Source organism: Eufriesea mexicana, unplaced genomic scaffold, assembly GCF_001483705.2.
Source record: "Eufriesea mexicana isolate 0111107269 unplaced genomic scaffold, ASM148370v2 scaffold1523, whole genome shotgun sequence".
Classification (NCBI taxonomy): domain Eukaryota; kingdom Metazoa; phylum Arthropoda; class Insecta; order Hymenoptera; family Apidae; genus Eufriesea; species Eufriesea mexicana.
In genome coordinates this window covers 1218603-1233366 of record NW_016909723.1, presented here as the reverse complement: position 1 = coordinate 1233366, position 14764 = coordinate 1218603, and the positions used below count along the sequence as shown (strand labels likewise).

Genomic DNA, 14764 nt, shown 5'->3' with positions numbered 1-14764 from the left:
CAATTTTACGGAACGATGTTGTCCGTGTTGTTTCGGTGCTTCTGGTCCGTTATCATCTCTCGACGACCTCGTCCGCCAGCTACCCTCGTGGAATTTGCTGTGGAAAAAATAGAGCGAAGGAATTAGCGGTCGAAGCGTCGAGCTCATTAAGCGAATACCGGCGTAAAAATTATCTGATCGGACGTGAGATGCTATCGACAGATAATGGGTGATATACGACGAAAGCCAGGCCGATATAGCGGAGGACGGGAACAAAGCGATTTCGTTAGTCGACGCGATTAACAGTATCACCTTTGGAGAACACGTTCTTCATTAGCGTAAAATACACTTATCCGGGGTGTACGCGTATGCTCCGAAGCAGTAAGCTTTCGCAAAATGGTTGAATCGTTTCTTTTCTCCTGACAGGGTACTTACTAATAGAGCAGCGTGGTAAGAAGAATGCTCAAAACAGGCGCAGTTACGCAAGCTGTCACTGTTAGCAGGATTCCGGGCTCGGACATGATCGGGATCCTCAAGTTCTCTTCCGTCGTGGATTCCTGCCACACGCGAAGATTATCAAGCATAACCAGGCAAACGAACGAGAGGTAATTTCTTTCACGGTCGCGCCAAGGGCCAGGGGGCTCTATCGAGTTTCAAAGCTTTAACGAGCACAATTAGAATTCCCTAGACGCTTTGCACGAGAAAGCGCTAATCCCTTAAGCAGCGATAACACGACGGAACTTGGTAATCCAGTTTTCCACGCAAATATTCCCCTTCGTCCCTTCGTTTCCCTTGTTTCCCTCGTTTCCGATACCGGGCATAGCCGAGCCTTTCTTTCCTTCAACTCAGCGCGATTGGCTATCGAAGCAAACGAATTTCTCGCGTTACGCCATTCTCGGCGTTGGATCGACCAGGAATTGCCGTAATGATGGAGTCTGCGTATACTCGGCCCGGTGCCCGTTCGGAAGGGCGGCGGAAGAATCATCCCCGAAATTTCGTGGACCTCGGCAGAAACCACGATTCCTTTGAATTACAACGTCCGTAACGCGAAAAAAAGAAAGTTTGCCAGAGCACGCTTCCCTTACTGAAGCCATGGCAGAGGTAGCACCGCGTCCGCAGATCTCTGCCGCGTCGACTACACCCGACGTGATCCACGCGGAGCTGGCGAAGCTCCGCCGTGAAACGCGGCCCTTCGCGTTGACCGGAGCGCGTACCGCCGTCCGCGTTTGACATCGCGAGGTACTCGACGCAGCTCTTCGAGATCACGCGACCGTAGGGATTCGCCTCCTCCCGACGATGGCCGATGCTGGTACCACTGGCGATTCGGGGCATCAGCGGTAACATGCCTCCAGCCGTATAATTATGTGGCGAGAAACGGACGAGCCGATCGCTGATGGCGGCAAGCGATGGCGAGCCGAAGACGAGCCGCTTGTTTGTGACCGATCGGGTGACTGGAACTGTTTTCACGGTAGATACCTGGTCAGACCTGTGCGTACTTCCGCGATCGCGGCTAAACGGTCGGCGATAAAGGACAGTCTATGAGCTGTACGCGGCGAACAACTTGACAATCCCGATCTACGGTTACGTCACGTTCCGCCAAAATTTCGGACTGAGTCGGGATTTTTCGTGCAGGTTCGTAATTGCCATTGTCACGACTCCGATGATCGGTACCGATTTCCTGAACTTTGTCAACCTTCTCGTCGACCTGCGCACAAAGAGACTAGTGGACGGAGTGACCGCGATGTCGACGACCGGACGAGTGATCAGTGGCCGTGCGGAGAGTGTAAAAGCGATTTCCGGGGAGTCCAGGTGCCACGCAATTCTCGCCGAATTCCCGGATGTTACGCGCCCATCAGTGGGGCACCGCGCGACGAAGCACGGAACCCATCACCACATCAGGACGACGTCTGGCCCTCCGGTGTCTTGTAATGCTCGCGCTATCCGCCCGCGACATAGCAGTCAGGGAAACAATCGCACCTGCCCGCCCTTGTCGTATACACTTGTCGTACGCCGGTTGCAAGGCGCTTTCAAGTGCGCCGTACCTCACGAACACTTGAGTCGTCGTATCGAGGTCCTTAAAAACGAACGTCCTCTTGTTCCCGTGCTTCGTTACAGGCGACGGGCGCATTCCACGGAAATCTTCGAGCAACTTCGCGATAAACGTCTCGTCGCCGGCGTCCGCGTTTCGTCGCTCTATTAGCAATTCGCCCCGCAAACGAATCGGTTCGCCGTAGAGCATCTCGGCAGAAGTCGCCCCAATATCGTCCTTCCAAGCGGCACGGATGTCTAAAAGGACAATCGGCAAGGCCTCGGCCAAGCAGTCCGCGTGGCACACGAGTGCCGCTTTCAGCTGACGATGGAAACGTTCCACCATGCCGTTCGTCGCCGGGTGATACGCGGTCGTACATAAGTGTTTTGTGCCGATAAGGAGCGACAACTGCCTGAATAGAGCAGACTCCAACTGCCGGCCCCGATCGGTCGTGATTCGGAGGGGTGCGCTGTACCGAGCAATCCACCCCGAAAGTAACGCGTACGCCACCGTTTCTGCGATAATATGCTCGACGGGGAACGCCGCCGGTCAATGTGTGTAACGATAGTCACACGTCACGCAATACCGTTATCCCCTTGACGCCAGCAAGGTGCGTCAAATCTGCCGACCGGGGTAGACACGTGCCCACTGGTCTTCGCTCGCTGGCACGACACGCACGCCTGTGCCCAGGTTTTACAATCCTTCTGGATACCTGGCCACACAAAGCGTTGCGCCACTAACCGCGCGGTCGCTCTCACCCCCGGGTGCGCAAGGTAGTGGAAGGACGGATTTCTCGCTCACGTTCTCAACAGCGATGGCAACAACCACAGCGGAGGACATCACCATTAAACGAAACATCGTTGTCATGTCAATTACCAAAGATTTCTTGTTACGTTGCAATTGTTCCTGTTACGCAACGTTGTTTGTTTCGCCTTTGTTGCATTGATTGAAAGAGCGATAGAAAGAGAAAGAAATGTAAAAAATAAAGAGAAAAAAGGGATAAGCGAATGTTCTGTGGGTGCGGGATGAAGCTTTATTAAATCCTGTGTAGGTTGCGTCGCTGGCGAGAGCTCGAGCTCGATTGAATCTTCGAAACTCATGCCGAAAACGCGACATATCGTCAGCGACGATTTTGACTGGAGATATTGCATTCGCCGATACAATATATGTTTGGTGGCCCGGGCACCGCGTGTAGCCGGACCGCCAAAGGGAGACGTCGAGCAACATTGTATGTTGACGCGCTTGTGCGCGGGCCGCCACACTCCATTTCGTCCGAAATTCTGTGATATGTCGGAATTGTTTAGAAATGAGATTATCGTAACTCGACGTCATGCCGCGGAAGCTGCTCCTCCGTTCGTTCCGTATGCTTTCGCATACTTCCTTCCATTATTTCCCTCCTTTCGCGTGCACCAGGCTAAAGGAGTCACTGGCTAATCGAGACTTTTTGCATGTTCAACTTCTCGCGTCGATGCGCTTACGTCTACCTCTTAGAGATAAGAACCGCAACGACGGATGAAAGGGGTGTAACGTTCTCGTTCGACGGATTTTATAAGCGGCGAGGAAACGATGGCCGGACGTGGTGGTGCTGCTGAATATTCCCACCATTGATAGGTAGCCGCAGAATTTTTTATTCCCTTCAACGATCCTTACGTTATTAACAAAAGCTACAGGATTCTATTTGCTCTGTCGCGAAGCGAGATGGTTCACGCCGCCAGAGAAACAGGCCAGAGAGCCGCGAAGGGGACGGATTCTCTCACACGATGTGCTTCGGAAGTGCTCGAAGAGACGCACGGATTTTGAGTTATGACAATTTTTGAGTCGAGGTGTCGCAATGTGAATGGCTCATCCGAGTCCAGCGTAATATCATAGCTCGATCTCAGGGTTGGGTCCCCTTGCAATACCCAGCGTTCCACGTTCAGCTCGATTTTATAGGCACAATGCCCCTATTTCGTGACACTTAAGGGTAAAGTTTAATCGAAAAATCCCTGCTAGTTTCTTCTAGAGAAATATACGACCAAAGGGCGAATTTCGCCACAGATAATTTCTCTCGCGTCAGATTTCTAGGCCAGACACATCGTTTAACTTTGCTTATTGAGTTCTAGTCCGGCTCGTAAAATTTCTTGCATCGCGTCTAATCGTTCGACCAAATAACCACCGTGTCGTACAGTCGTCACGTTTTGCTTCCTCTCTCGAGGAAAGGTTCAACAATCGAACAGGAACACAAATAACACAGGCCATGTTATATCCACTTTGCTATATATCACTTTATTGCGATTTAAACTTGTAGAAGATGCAGAATTCGTATAACTTGAATAATTTAATTACATTAAACATGGCTGATCCAAAGAGTTAATTCTCCATAATTATTCGTAAAGCCGTGAATATGGAGAACATGTTCGTGATAAAGTGAGATACGAAATAAAGAGTTACACTTATGACGAATGAAAGAAGGAACGAAACACGGTGTAAACTATTAGCATACCGAGCAATAATATTTCAAGTAGAAAGCTGGGATGATACAGTTGATCCCCAAGATCACCGGGGACTGTGGGATAATCACGAGTAACACATGTTTCTGCATGTTCACGGGTTGCTCGTACCATTTCGATTCGTATACCGCTTTCATCGCGTTGTCGCTCTGGCAATAATTACGCGTTTCTTTGCAACCCATAGTTCGAAGCTAGAGAACTGAAAACTGAAACTTCTTACACTTATCAAGTTGTCAGCTGGCCAAGCGAACAGGAACACCCCTAATAGCGTGGTTGCAGTCACAGAAAAGTATTGAAACTTCACGGTGAACGGTTCTCGCTACCCGTTCAAGCAGATTGAAATCCTATTAAACCTGTCATCAAATTATCTCGCGGGATTAATGAAATTACTCACCTTGATCATAATCATACAACTTAACACACTTTCGAAGCCACAAATGCACAACAAGATCAGAGCCGTGAACCTTCATAATCATACAACTGAACACACTTTCGAAGCCACAAATGCACAACGAGATCAGAGCCGTGAACTGTATCAGGTTCGCCACTTCCTTTGCGTATCTGAAACAGCACCTTCCACGCCTCGTGTTATTCTTTTTCGCCAAAACATAATTCCATACATTTTCACGACGTAATAGTTCCTGATACATTTTATCAACGAATCAGAATTCTCGACTACGCACAGGTCGTTCATCAAAATTTCGAAGCGCGAACCGGCGAAGAGCAAGAGCAAGGCGCAAACAACACTGGTACACAGTAGCGCAGAGCACTGAAAGCCTACTAAAGTTTGCTGCACGAAGATGATAGCCCTCAAGGGCTCGTAATCAACGCGAAACGGATACTTCGCACCTGTTGGGAAAGGCTGGGATGAAAAGAAGGTCCCCATGGTAACGATAATAAGTAGAACCAAACCGCGGACGCGCCATACAGCATGTTGTACTTGTCCACGTATCGTTGGAAGATGTATTTCTCGTACGAGTTGGCTCTCTTGCAGCAAAACTTCATCGCCTCGATTAATTTCTGCAACAAGTTGCTAGAACAATCGACTTCTCGTGCGATCAAGGGCAACTCTTATCTGAAATTCATAGCACAATGTGAACCAGAAGAAAGATAGCGCGGACACATGAAGAACGACGAGAGAGAGACAGACTACTTTCGTAAACTCTATCAAGTTTTCACGGTGTGCGTATATTCCGTATATCGCTGGTACGAGGAGTAAGATCGCGTTGATCAACAACACGGATCGCAAGATTCAGAAGCGTAGCACTTGAGATTTACTGGTTCTCGATGGAAGCGGCCAACAGAAGGATAGCTTAACCGCTATGTAGACGAGGGCGACCACGTTTTTCGGCGTTGCTCTTGGAAACATAGCTACCGGAAGTTAGAACCGATTATACAGTAACGGCAAGTATTCGCGATGTACTACCTTCGAGGATAATACGGCGAAGCCGTGCACGCCAGATGAGATAATGTTCTATCGAATCTAAGTTACTATTGACTGACTTACACTTTCCCTCAAATCGTCTGCTGGCCAGGAAATGACGAACAGATGTGAGCAGTCTGACAACACCATTGGAAGAAACTGACTGATTGCGGACAAAGACTGATTCTGAATGTTATCATAGAAATTTCCATTTAATATTTCCTGCCTAGTTGTTTACTATGCTACGTCGCTATTGGTGCAGGAAGGAAAGCCCTGTCGAGTAGGCTGAACTTAGATAAATCAGGGGCAAAGCTCCGTATACCACAGCGCACGCCATCGTTGCGTTCGTTTTGATTAATAAAGCCTCAACAGTCACTTTAATATCCTCCACGTATCTAACAGTGAAATAGCTTAATCCATTTAAATCGTGTGATGCTCTGCTTTTATTCAATGGTGTAAGAACAAAGAATTCAGTATATAAAGAGTGCTGCTCAAATTAAGGTACAATAGTTGATCTGTGTTTGACTCTTTCCTAAAGTAATGAATATTGTATCTATTTATGTTCTTTTTCAATAATATCTGTCAGTGACAACGTCAATGAGGAACAGTATACAAACTTTATGTCTATAAAGACAGTCGTAGCGTGGTACGTAATTCCGTTATCAAAAAATGAATTCAAACATAGACGAGTTTAGGTTTCAACGTGAATTGAAATTTCTCTTACCGTATTATTTCTTGATATTCCTTGATACAGCTTACCAGCATGTCGTAGCTTTTCACGTGCCGTAATTTCATCCCCAATATGTCTAATTTGGCTGCAGAGAAACTGAAGAGAATGGCTATCATAAAGTCCACAAAAATGCTGAATCCCGTTTGTAAAACGCAATAGGCTTCAACGACATAAATTGTACAAAATATTCCGTATGATTCGATAGAAAACGGAATCCAACCATCAGCTGGTAGCTCTTGGCCGGTAAAGAAAGGTACAAAGCAGAAAGAGGCTGCACCAAACATGTAGCTCATCCCGGTCACCGAGAAAAATACTTTGTACCGATCTATGTATCCTTGTATTACGGTACGCTCGTGTTCACTGGCTTCGTTCAAAAACACTTTCAGCTTAGCTATCAGAACCTTGATTAATCAGAAAATCTTCTTGCCATGCTCTCACAAGCGGCTATCTTTGTAATTTGAATTTGTTGTGACCTGCAGTCGACAGGAGTTCCTCCTGCAAAGTATCAAATCGAAAAACACCTAGAGCAGAGCAGTCATCTCAGAGGTTGCTTGCATTAACACAGCTATGTTATCTCGAAAGTGGGAAATTGCGAGGACCAGAAATATCCTAACAGAATCACGTTTAACATTGTAAACATCCATCTGAGGTTCTGAAATGCTATCTCCTTCCTGCTACTCTTCGGATCTATGGGCCAAGTACATGTAAACGTGCCGGCCAGTTCCAGTATGTAAAGTGCTTGGCGAATGTTCAGGACGATCATGCTTATTCCACTAACCGTCCTTCAAAGACTGTGGAGCTCAGAGTGAAGTCAACTTCCTTTTCTCGGAAGGTGTTCTCGGAAAATAAGCAGATGAAAATCGATACTTTATTCTCGTTAATCATTCACAGTAAGAGCATTATGGTTTACGCGCAATGCGTCGCGTGAATCTAAGCAATTATGCCCCGAATGAACGACTTTCTACGATTTTGTAGCATTTTCATTACTTCTCAAATAGCACAGTGTTGCGTTAATTGTGGGATAGTAGCGGAAATTATAGAGAAGAGTTGTTTTTATGGTAATACCGCCCATTTATCTTTCATATTCAGTTATTTCGCCTGGCCGTGTCTTTACCGTGTAAACGTTAAAAATAAAAGCTTATTATTTGTTATTTCCTATTCGCAGTATCGGTGATTTCTTTTAATTCAGTCGCTCGATTCACTTCTCGGTATATACACGGAAATCTTCGCGGTAATGCAGCAAGCAATATTGAAATTTTTGTTGCGATTCAATTTATCGGTTACAAGTACCACAGTGATTCTGTATATCTACCCATTCTGTAGTTCGACCATCTGGTCAACCCTTAATTCTGCACTCTTTTGGTGTTTGAAGCGAGTTCCCAAAAGTTACTAGTATCGCGCAATTGCAACGTATAAGTTATCGAAATCGCGCGATGTTGTCGTTCAGTAGTAAATTTAGCGAAACTTAAGATTACAGTCTCGTTAATTCGAATAATTAATCGCAGGTATGAGCTCGATTGTGACTCGATTTGTGGAACGATAGGAGTTTAAAGTGTATTTCCTAATTCTTCACGGGATTCGAATAAAGCTGATTCGTAATTTTACTTGTGCATGAACGACAAGGAGGAGACAAATAAATGGCTTCAAGCATATTGATACATTAAGAAAACTGGAATCCGACCAACTGCTATTGCACGAAGATGATAATTTATTAATAAAATCGCATTTTAGAGGAAGTAGGTGGTCTATGTCCGCTATGAAAATCCACCTCAAGATTGCACATATACAATACTTAATCGTGCTTTTTTTCGTACAATACTATATAAAATAGATGTAGGAACTGTAAGTGGGAGGGTTAGTGCAAAGGAACACTTGGATCCTTCTACCTGTCGCCGGGCAATAGACAGCAACCTAAGGTTCAGATTGAACGTTTAGAGTGTCATCTGAAGTGCACGTGGAAGGACGTGTGACCGCGTGCAAGGATCGGATGAACCTAATATTTATGACTGAGTGGAAGGCAAATGAAGGGCGAAAGGCGCCCCACCTGGAAAGCGTGGCTACTGGAACGCGTGATCCAGGAAGAAGGCTTGAGTATGAAAGAAGGCAGAGTGCAAGATTAAAATGAGGGTGCAATGGCTGTCCTAGGGCAGTCCTGTTAGTGAATGTTGTACACGAGGTTTGAGAGAAAGTCGAGTCGCTGATAGTTCGTAGAGTTGACTTGCGAGTGTGGATTGCGTAATTAGTTTAATCTTTTAGCTTTCATCTTTTCTCTTAAGTCGCCTTAGCTAGTAAATAAAATATATTGGAATTAACAACATCCTTTTTCCCGTATATTTTCCAATCAAACCATATCCCTATATAAATATATATTTGTAACGTCTGATATTACACGGAAAATAATGATTGCCTTTAGATTTCTGTTTCTCTGTGCAGGTCTTAAATCAATATTTGGATTTAATCGCGAATCCTTGGATTTCTGATTGCTCGACTTTGACTGTTTGATGCAAATGCAGAGAACTTTCGGTGTCAACAGCCGTGACTGAAGAAACGTTATACCCATTAGCCATTGCTGGACGAAGATTTTCGACTACTATAATAGGCCACATACGACGACGATCGCCTTTAGGAAACACTATAGCATGTAAATAATCTAAAAATATCTATTTATACGCACAAAATACTCTGGAAGAATCACTTTCCTACTTTCATCGGCAATTAATGTAAAATTATTCCATATCAATGTGTAATATCTGAAAATATTTATAAAACATACAAACGAATTTATTTTTCTACCGATGGTGGATACGTATGCCGTGCGCCATGGTTTATTCTGCACCTAACAAGCTATCGAAAATTGATTACAAATATTGGGTTTGACGTTACTCGTCCGTTATATAAGGAAGCTAGGAATTCACGAATGATTAAATATTGGGACTGCAATACGAGGATAATATAATTGCTTAAAGTCTACGTGAAACAGTCGCAATGTTGATTGAGTTCATGGGAATTGAGCCGCCATAATTGGTTTTTGCAATTGGGCATGTTTCAATTTATTAAACTTTATATAGAAGTATACAGATACGAGAAAACTATTAGCACGTATTCTACGATATAACCCATTCTAGATATTTAAAATGTACGATCAGATTGTTCGCGTTCATAACAACCGCCTGCATAGAAAAAACTTAACGTCATGCCGAAACATTATTCCTGCGTTTCACAAATGATTTTTCGTTCATTTACTTGATTTTGTAGAAAAATAAAATTTCAATATATACATTTACTGCAAATTTCGGTTACATACGTATTCCGGTGATACATGCTGCGATTATTAAGACTCAATCATAGTTTTCGTTGCCATGAAGTAGGATGATACTGTTCTCAGAAACTATAAAAACATTGTATGCAATGGTTATATCGGTGAATGATTACGATCGATGAAGAAAGTCATTTCTGGACTGTATTTTGTAAAAGAAATTGTAGCTGCTTACGCTTGCGAAATATTCCAAAGAAAGTGGTGGTAGGAAACCGCTCATTGTCATTAGAAGCGTTTTCTGACTCCTCTGCATCATAACTATAACGGCGCTCTTCATTTTACGCGGTTTCCCTAACCATTGGACATCATTTAGCGACTTTGCGAAACGTAGACTCTAAGAAAGAACAAGTTAGCACGTTATCCAATTAAAAGGTTCAATTAAATGTCTGTGGAAATATGGGATGAAAGTGATCAAAGAAGCTTCGTTTAATTGCGGAGAAAAAGGATGGTGTGTCAGTGCATGCCAGCTCAAATGATGATCTATCGAATCAACGTGACTATTGGCCGGCTTACGCTTTCTCTTAAATCGTCTGCTGGCCAGGAGAAGATTAACAGCTGGGCACAGCCTGACACCACCACAGGAAGATACTGACAGACAACGCCCACGGATTGCATCTGGACGTTATAGAAATTTTCATTTAAAATTCCACAACACGCGTCAAGAATCCAATCACTACTTTTCTACAACGCTATGTCACTATTGGTGCAGAAAGAAAAAGTGACGAGCAGAACAGACTCACGTAAATCAAGGGAATAGTTCCGCATATCACAGCACAACCCACTGTAACGTTCGCTTTCAACAATAATGTCCTAAGAGCGGCACTAGTATCGTCCACATATCTAATCGCGACATAATCTCAATTTATTTCAATCTCTCATAGGAGAATACTGAAGTGTTAATAGCACATGTCGACGAAACATTGCATATTTCTAGAGTAGCAGGATCTTTGTTCCTTCAGATAAGAGATAAACGGAATAAACAGATAAAGAGGAAAACAAAGAAAATTAGGTTTCTGTTACTTTCGGCTATTTTGTAATTTTCCAAAATATCATCGAAACCGGCTTTTAACACTTTAGTATATATTCTCATCACTCGGCATCTCTTATTTCATACCCATAGTTAATAAATATATAGACAAGATTTTATAAATGACAATCCGACATGTGCAGAATCCCTTTTACAAAAGAAGTCACGTGTTTGTAATTTAACGGGGTAAGATAACCCTTCATGATACGTTAAACTTTGATAAAATCATTTCAACGATTCAAAATTTATCTACCTTATTATTTCTTGGTGTTCCTTGACACAGCTTACCAACATGTCGTAGCCCGTCACATGCTGCAATTTCGTTCCTAGTATGTCCAACTTGGCTGCAGGAAAACTCAAGAGAATGGCTATCGTGAAGTCCACGCCAATGCAAAGCACCGTTTGGAAAATGCAGCAAACTTCAATTGCATAAACTGTGTAGTATACTCCGAGTGATTGGATAGAAAACGGAATCCAACCACCAGCTGGTAGTTCTTGAGAAGAGAACAAAGGTGCCACACAGAAGGAGATTCCAGCTATCATGTAACCCATCCCGGTCATCGAGAAGAAAAATTTGTAACGATCCATGTATCTTTGGATTATCTGAAACTCCATGTCATTGGCCACGTCTACGAACGCCTTAATTTCCCTTATTAGTAACTAGATCGATCAAAAAATCTGTTTACTATTCCTCCACCACGGAATATCCTCGAACATTGAACACCTAATTACCTGCAGTTGAACGTAGTTTTTCTTACAAAGTATCAAATCGAATATCACCTTCATCAGAACAAAAAAATTACAAGCAGTTTGCATCAAATTAGTTATGTCGTTTTGAGAGTGAAAGATGCCAAGGACCAAAACTACCAACAAAAAGGACATATCTAACATCGTAATCAGCCATTGAAAGTTGCGAATTACGATTGCCTTTTTGCTACTTTTGGGATCTGTTGGCCATGTGCAAGTAACCGTTCCGATCAGTTCCAGTATGTAAAATACTTGACGAATGTTCGGGTTGAACATATTTCTTCTACTGAATGTCCCTCAGAGACTGAGGAACATTGAAGAAAAAGGGTAATCCGAGAATAAAGGCCGATGAAAATCAATAATTTATCCCCGTTAATTATCCATAATGTTGCTGCCATATTTTCTTCATGATGCACCGTGCTCGATTAACTTTTTATATCTTGAATAAAGGGTTCTCGATTGTTTCGCAACGTATTCTCAATTCTTGGAGTCGTGGCATATTTTTATAATTACTGGATAATATCGAAAATTGTCGGGATAATAACGAAAGTTACACGCATGATAATAACACCCATGCTCTGGGCAACAATTGTTGCCTTTCCATTTACAATCAGTTGCTATACCTCGTAGCCATAGTCGCGGCCTAGCAAATTTCCATATGTTGGAAGGTGAACGATACAATTACCGTTATATTTATTATTCGTAGTCCGTTTACTTGTTTCGAATTTACATATTTAACCTGATACACGAAATATTGATTTTACTGCTCAGTTTATTCCAGCGGTGCAACGCGATTGAAAGCCCTGGGAATGGCAGAATGCATCGTCTAAGTATACTTCGTGTTGAATTACAGCTTTCATACCGCACGATGAGTCAGAATATTTTTCACCTAATCACGTTGCTCTTCGGTGATCTCCTAATTCCTTACCCTTTCAACGTTCAAAACATGTTCTCTTGCTTTCTTTCCCAATCCACGACAACAACCACTTCTCTCCGAGTGTTACATTATCGACGGAAAGTAAACTCGGATGCACCGTGCATTGGTTAATTGCTCGCGATGTTATCTGCTGGTAGTAAGTTCAGGGAAACTCAGGGATGGGTACTCATTTATTTGGATGATTAATTGCCAATAAATTCTTGTCAGCAGGTAGATGCAAGGAACGATACGAGTTCAAAGAGGGTGCCACGTGGACAGGGTGCTCCCTGCTTATTCACCCATGTGGAACGAAATTTTGCTGTAATTTTACATACATACGAACGACAAGAAGCAGCTTTTGCACGATTCACGGTGAGTGGTTTCGAAATTCCTGTGTAAGCTTCTCGTTCCCGTAAAGCCGGACTCACGCGTTTTTAAGAGAACATGCCGAATTTCCAACGCGACGAAAGAAAACGTAAACCGATGGGCAAACGACGTGCTCTCTCAGTCGTAATCCGCCATAGTTCCAAGTTATATTAAATTTTCTATCATCATTCGCGCCATAAGAATTTTAAGCGTGCGCGGTTTATATCGTCGCGCAGTCCTCTCTTCTTGATCCAATTTACGACTGCGTGTTTTCCTTTCTACGTAAATACGCCTGAGATATATCTCACTCTTCTCAGGACCGCCTGCCTTGCGACCCTCGCACGAATTTCGATCGACATGCGTTGTAATCATTCGCAAACGGACCTGTACACATTCTTACGTGTAATACATTAGGAATTAAATTGTCGAACACTAGTGACACGTGTCTGCGCGGGTGATCCGAGTGCTGATATGGAATTTACGGTAACGAATTTGCGTGTTTGGTCGTGTACACGGATGCAATTACACGGTGAACGGACGTAGATGTCAGGGAAGGTAAGCGAACGTAATACCAGACGCGACAGGAGTCAAACGTTAATTCTCCGATTGAATTTTACAACAACGATTCCACTGGTTTCTACTCGCACGGCGTGGCGCTTACGAAATGTTCGTAACGAGCGTAATAATTGCGTGGAAAAATGAATTTCCGTCCGGATCGAAGCACAGTTGACGCGCATAGGGCGTAGCTTAGCCAAATCGACTGAATCGATGAAACATATTATCAGGAATTTGATTGTCCCCGGTCATGTCCCAACGCGGCGTAATAATATGATAAATTCTGTCGATCAATTTGTTCAACCATGTACGGATATTCCATTAAACGAAACAGTGGTGCGTTTCACGTAAATAAGCGCGGACAGCATGATCGGTGACGGTGGACCGGTATTTTTACCCGAGCGCTCCGATTCGATTCCGCGGCAGATCGGTCGAAATTATTATTCAATAGCCAGCGTTAGCAAACACATGCCGATACCCTCTATCTGTTGGCCAAAACGACGTTCTCTATTTCCCTAAAATTATCGCTTGGATGGAACCGGAACACGTGAACGTGGTCCGCACATCGGTCGGCCATGTCGTTGCTATACCGTTGCTCTATCGTTAACGACCAGGTAGAATCGGTAATTATTCACTGGCTTGCAAAGTTCATTGTATCTACGCGAATCGTAAAAACGCGGCCGCGTATCGAAACCGCGGGGTTCGTGTTTATTTTCCCTAATTTCACGGTTAATTTCGCATTAGCGACGCGACCGCGTGCGCGTAACGTTCCAACGTAACGAGGACAGAAAATTTGTGCGAGCACGACCGATGATCGTTGCAACCACCGTGCAGAACTTCTCGATGAACTTCATAATCGCGGATGAATCGGACTCGCTCGTTCGTTCCATCGAATTCGACCATAGTCCTGTCGGGGTTTCGTGAAAATCGCATTTTTCAACCTGCACTGCTGCGAATTTGTTTAAACGTCGAAATAAATGGCCCACGATAATTGCAATTTTACGGAACGATATTGTCCGCGTTGTTCCGTTGCTTCTGGTCCGTTATCATCTCTAGACGACCTCGTTCCGCCAGCTACCCTCGCAGAATTTGCTGTGGAAAAAATAGAGCGAAGGAATTAGCGGTCGAAGCGTCGAGCTCATTAAGCGAATACCGGCGTAAAAGTTATCTGATCGGACGTGAGATGC

The 14764-nt window shown here is 44.0% G+C and overlaps 2 protein-coding genes across 2 annotated transcripts; both read right to left on the bottom strand.

Moving 5' to 3' along the window:
• Positions 1-2701: 2701 nt before the first annotated feature.
• Positions 2702-6943, bottom strand: LOC108548434 (uncharacterized). The gene is given in 9 exon segments (XM_017901351.1): positions 2702-2914; positions 3766-3951; positions 4718-4816; positions 4892-4961; positions 5046-5397; positions 5400-5517; positions 6005-6106; positions 6243-6407; positions 6680-6943. Coding segments are annotated over 9 exon segments (1569 nt in total).
• A 3038-nt stretch (positions 6944-9981) lies between these two features.
• LOC108548433 (odorant receptor 49b-like) lies at positions 9982-11875 on the bottom strand. Its single transcript, XM_017901350.1, has 6 exons — positions 11726-11875; positions 11247-11653; positions 10707-10806; positions 10480-10581; positions 10142-10300; positions 9982-10038 (listed from the first exon to the last, which is right to left on the bottom strand). Exons 1-6 carry the CDS (start codon positions 11873-11875, stop codon positions 9982-9984), a joined length of 975 nt encoding a protein of 324 aa, XP_017756839.1.
• Positions 11876-14764: the final 2889 nt, after the last annotated feature.

Excerpts from the sequence above, each read along its gene's own strand:
- LOC108548433 (XM_017901350.1), bottom strand. The coding sequence starts at position 11,875 with ATGTCCTTTTTGTTGGTAGTTTTGGTCCTTGGCATCTTTCACTCTCAA. Across the intron at positions 10,807-11,246 it reads GAACACCAAGAAATAATAAG|ATATGTGGACGATACTAGTG; the intron begins GTAGATAAATTT and ends TGTCGCGATTAG. Across the intron at positions 10,301-10,479 it reads CAGACGATTTAAGAGAAAGC|AGTCTACGTTTCGCAAAGTC; the intron begins GTAAGCCGGCCA and ends GTTCTTTCTTAG.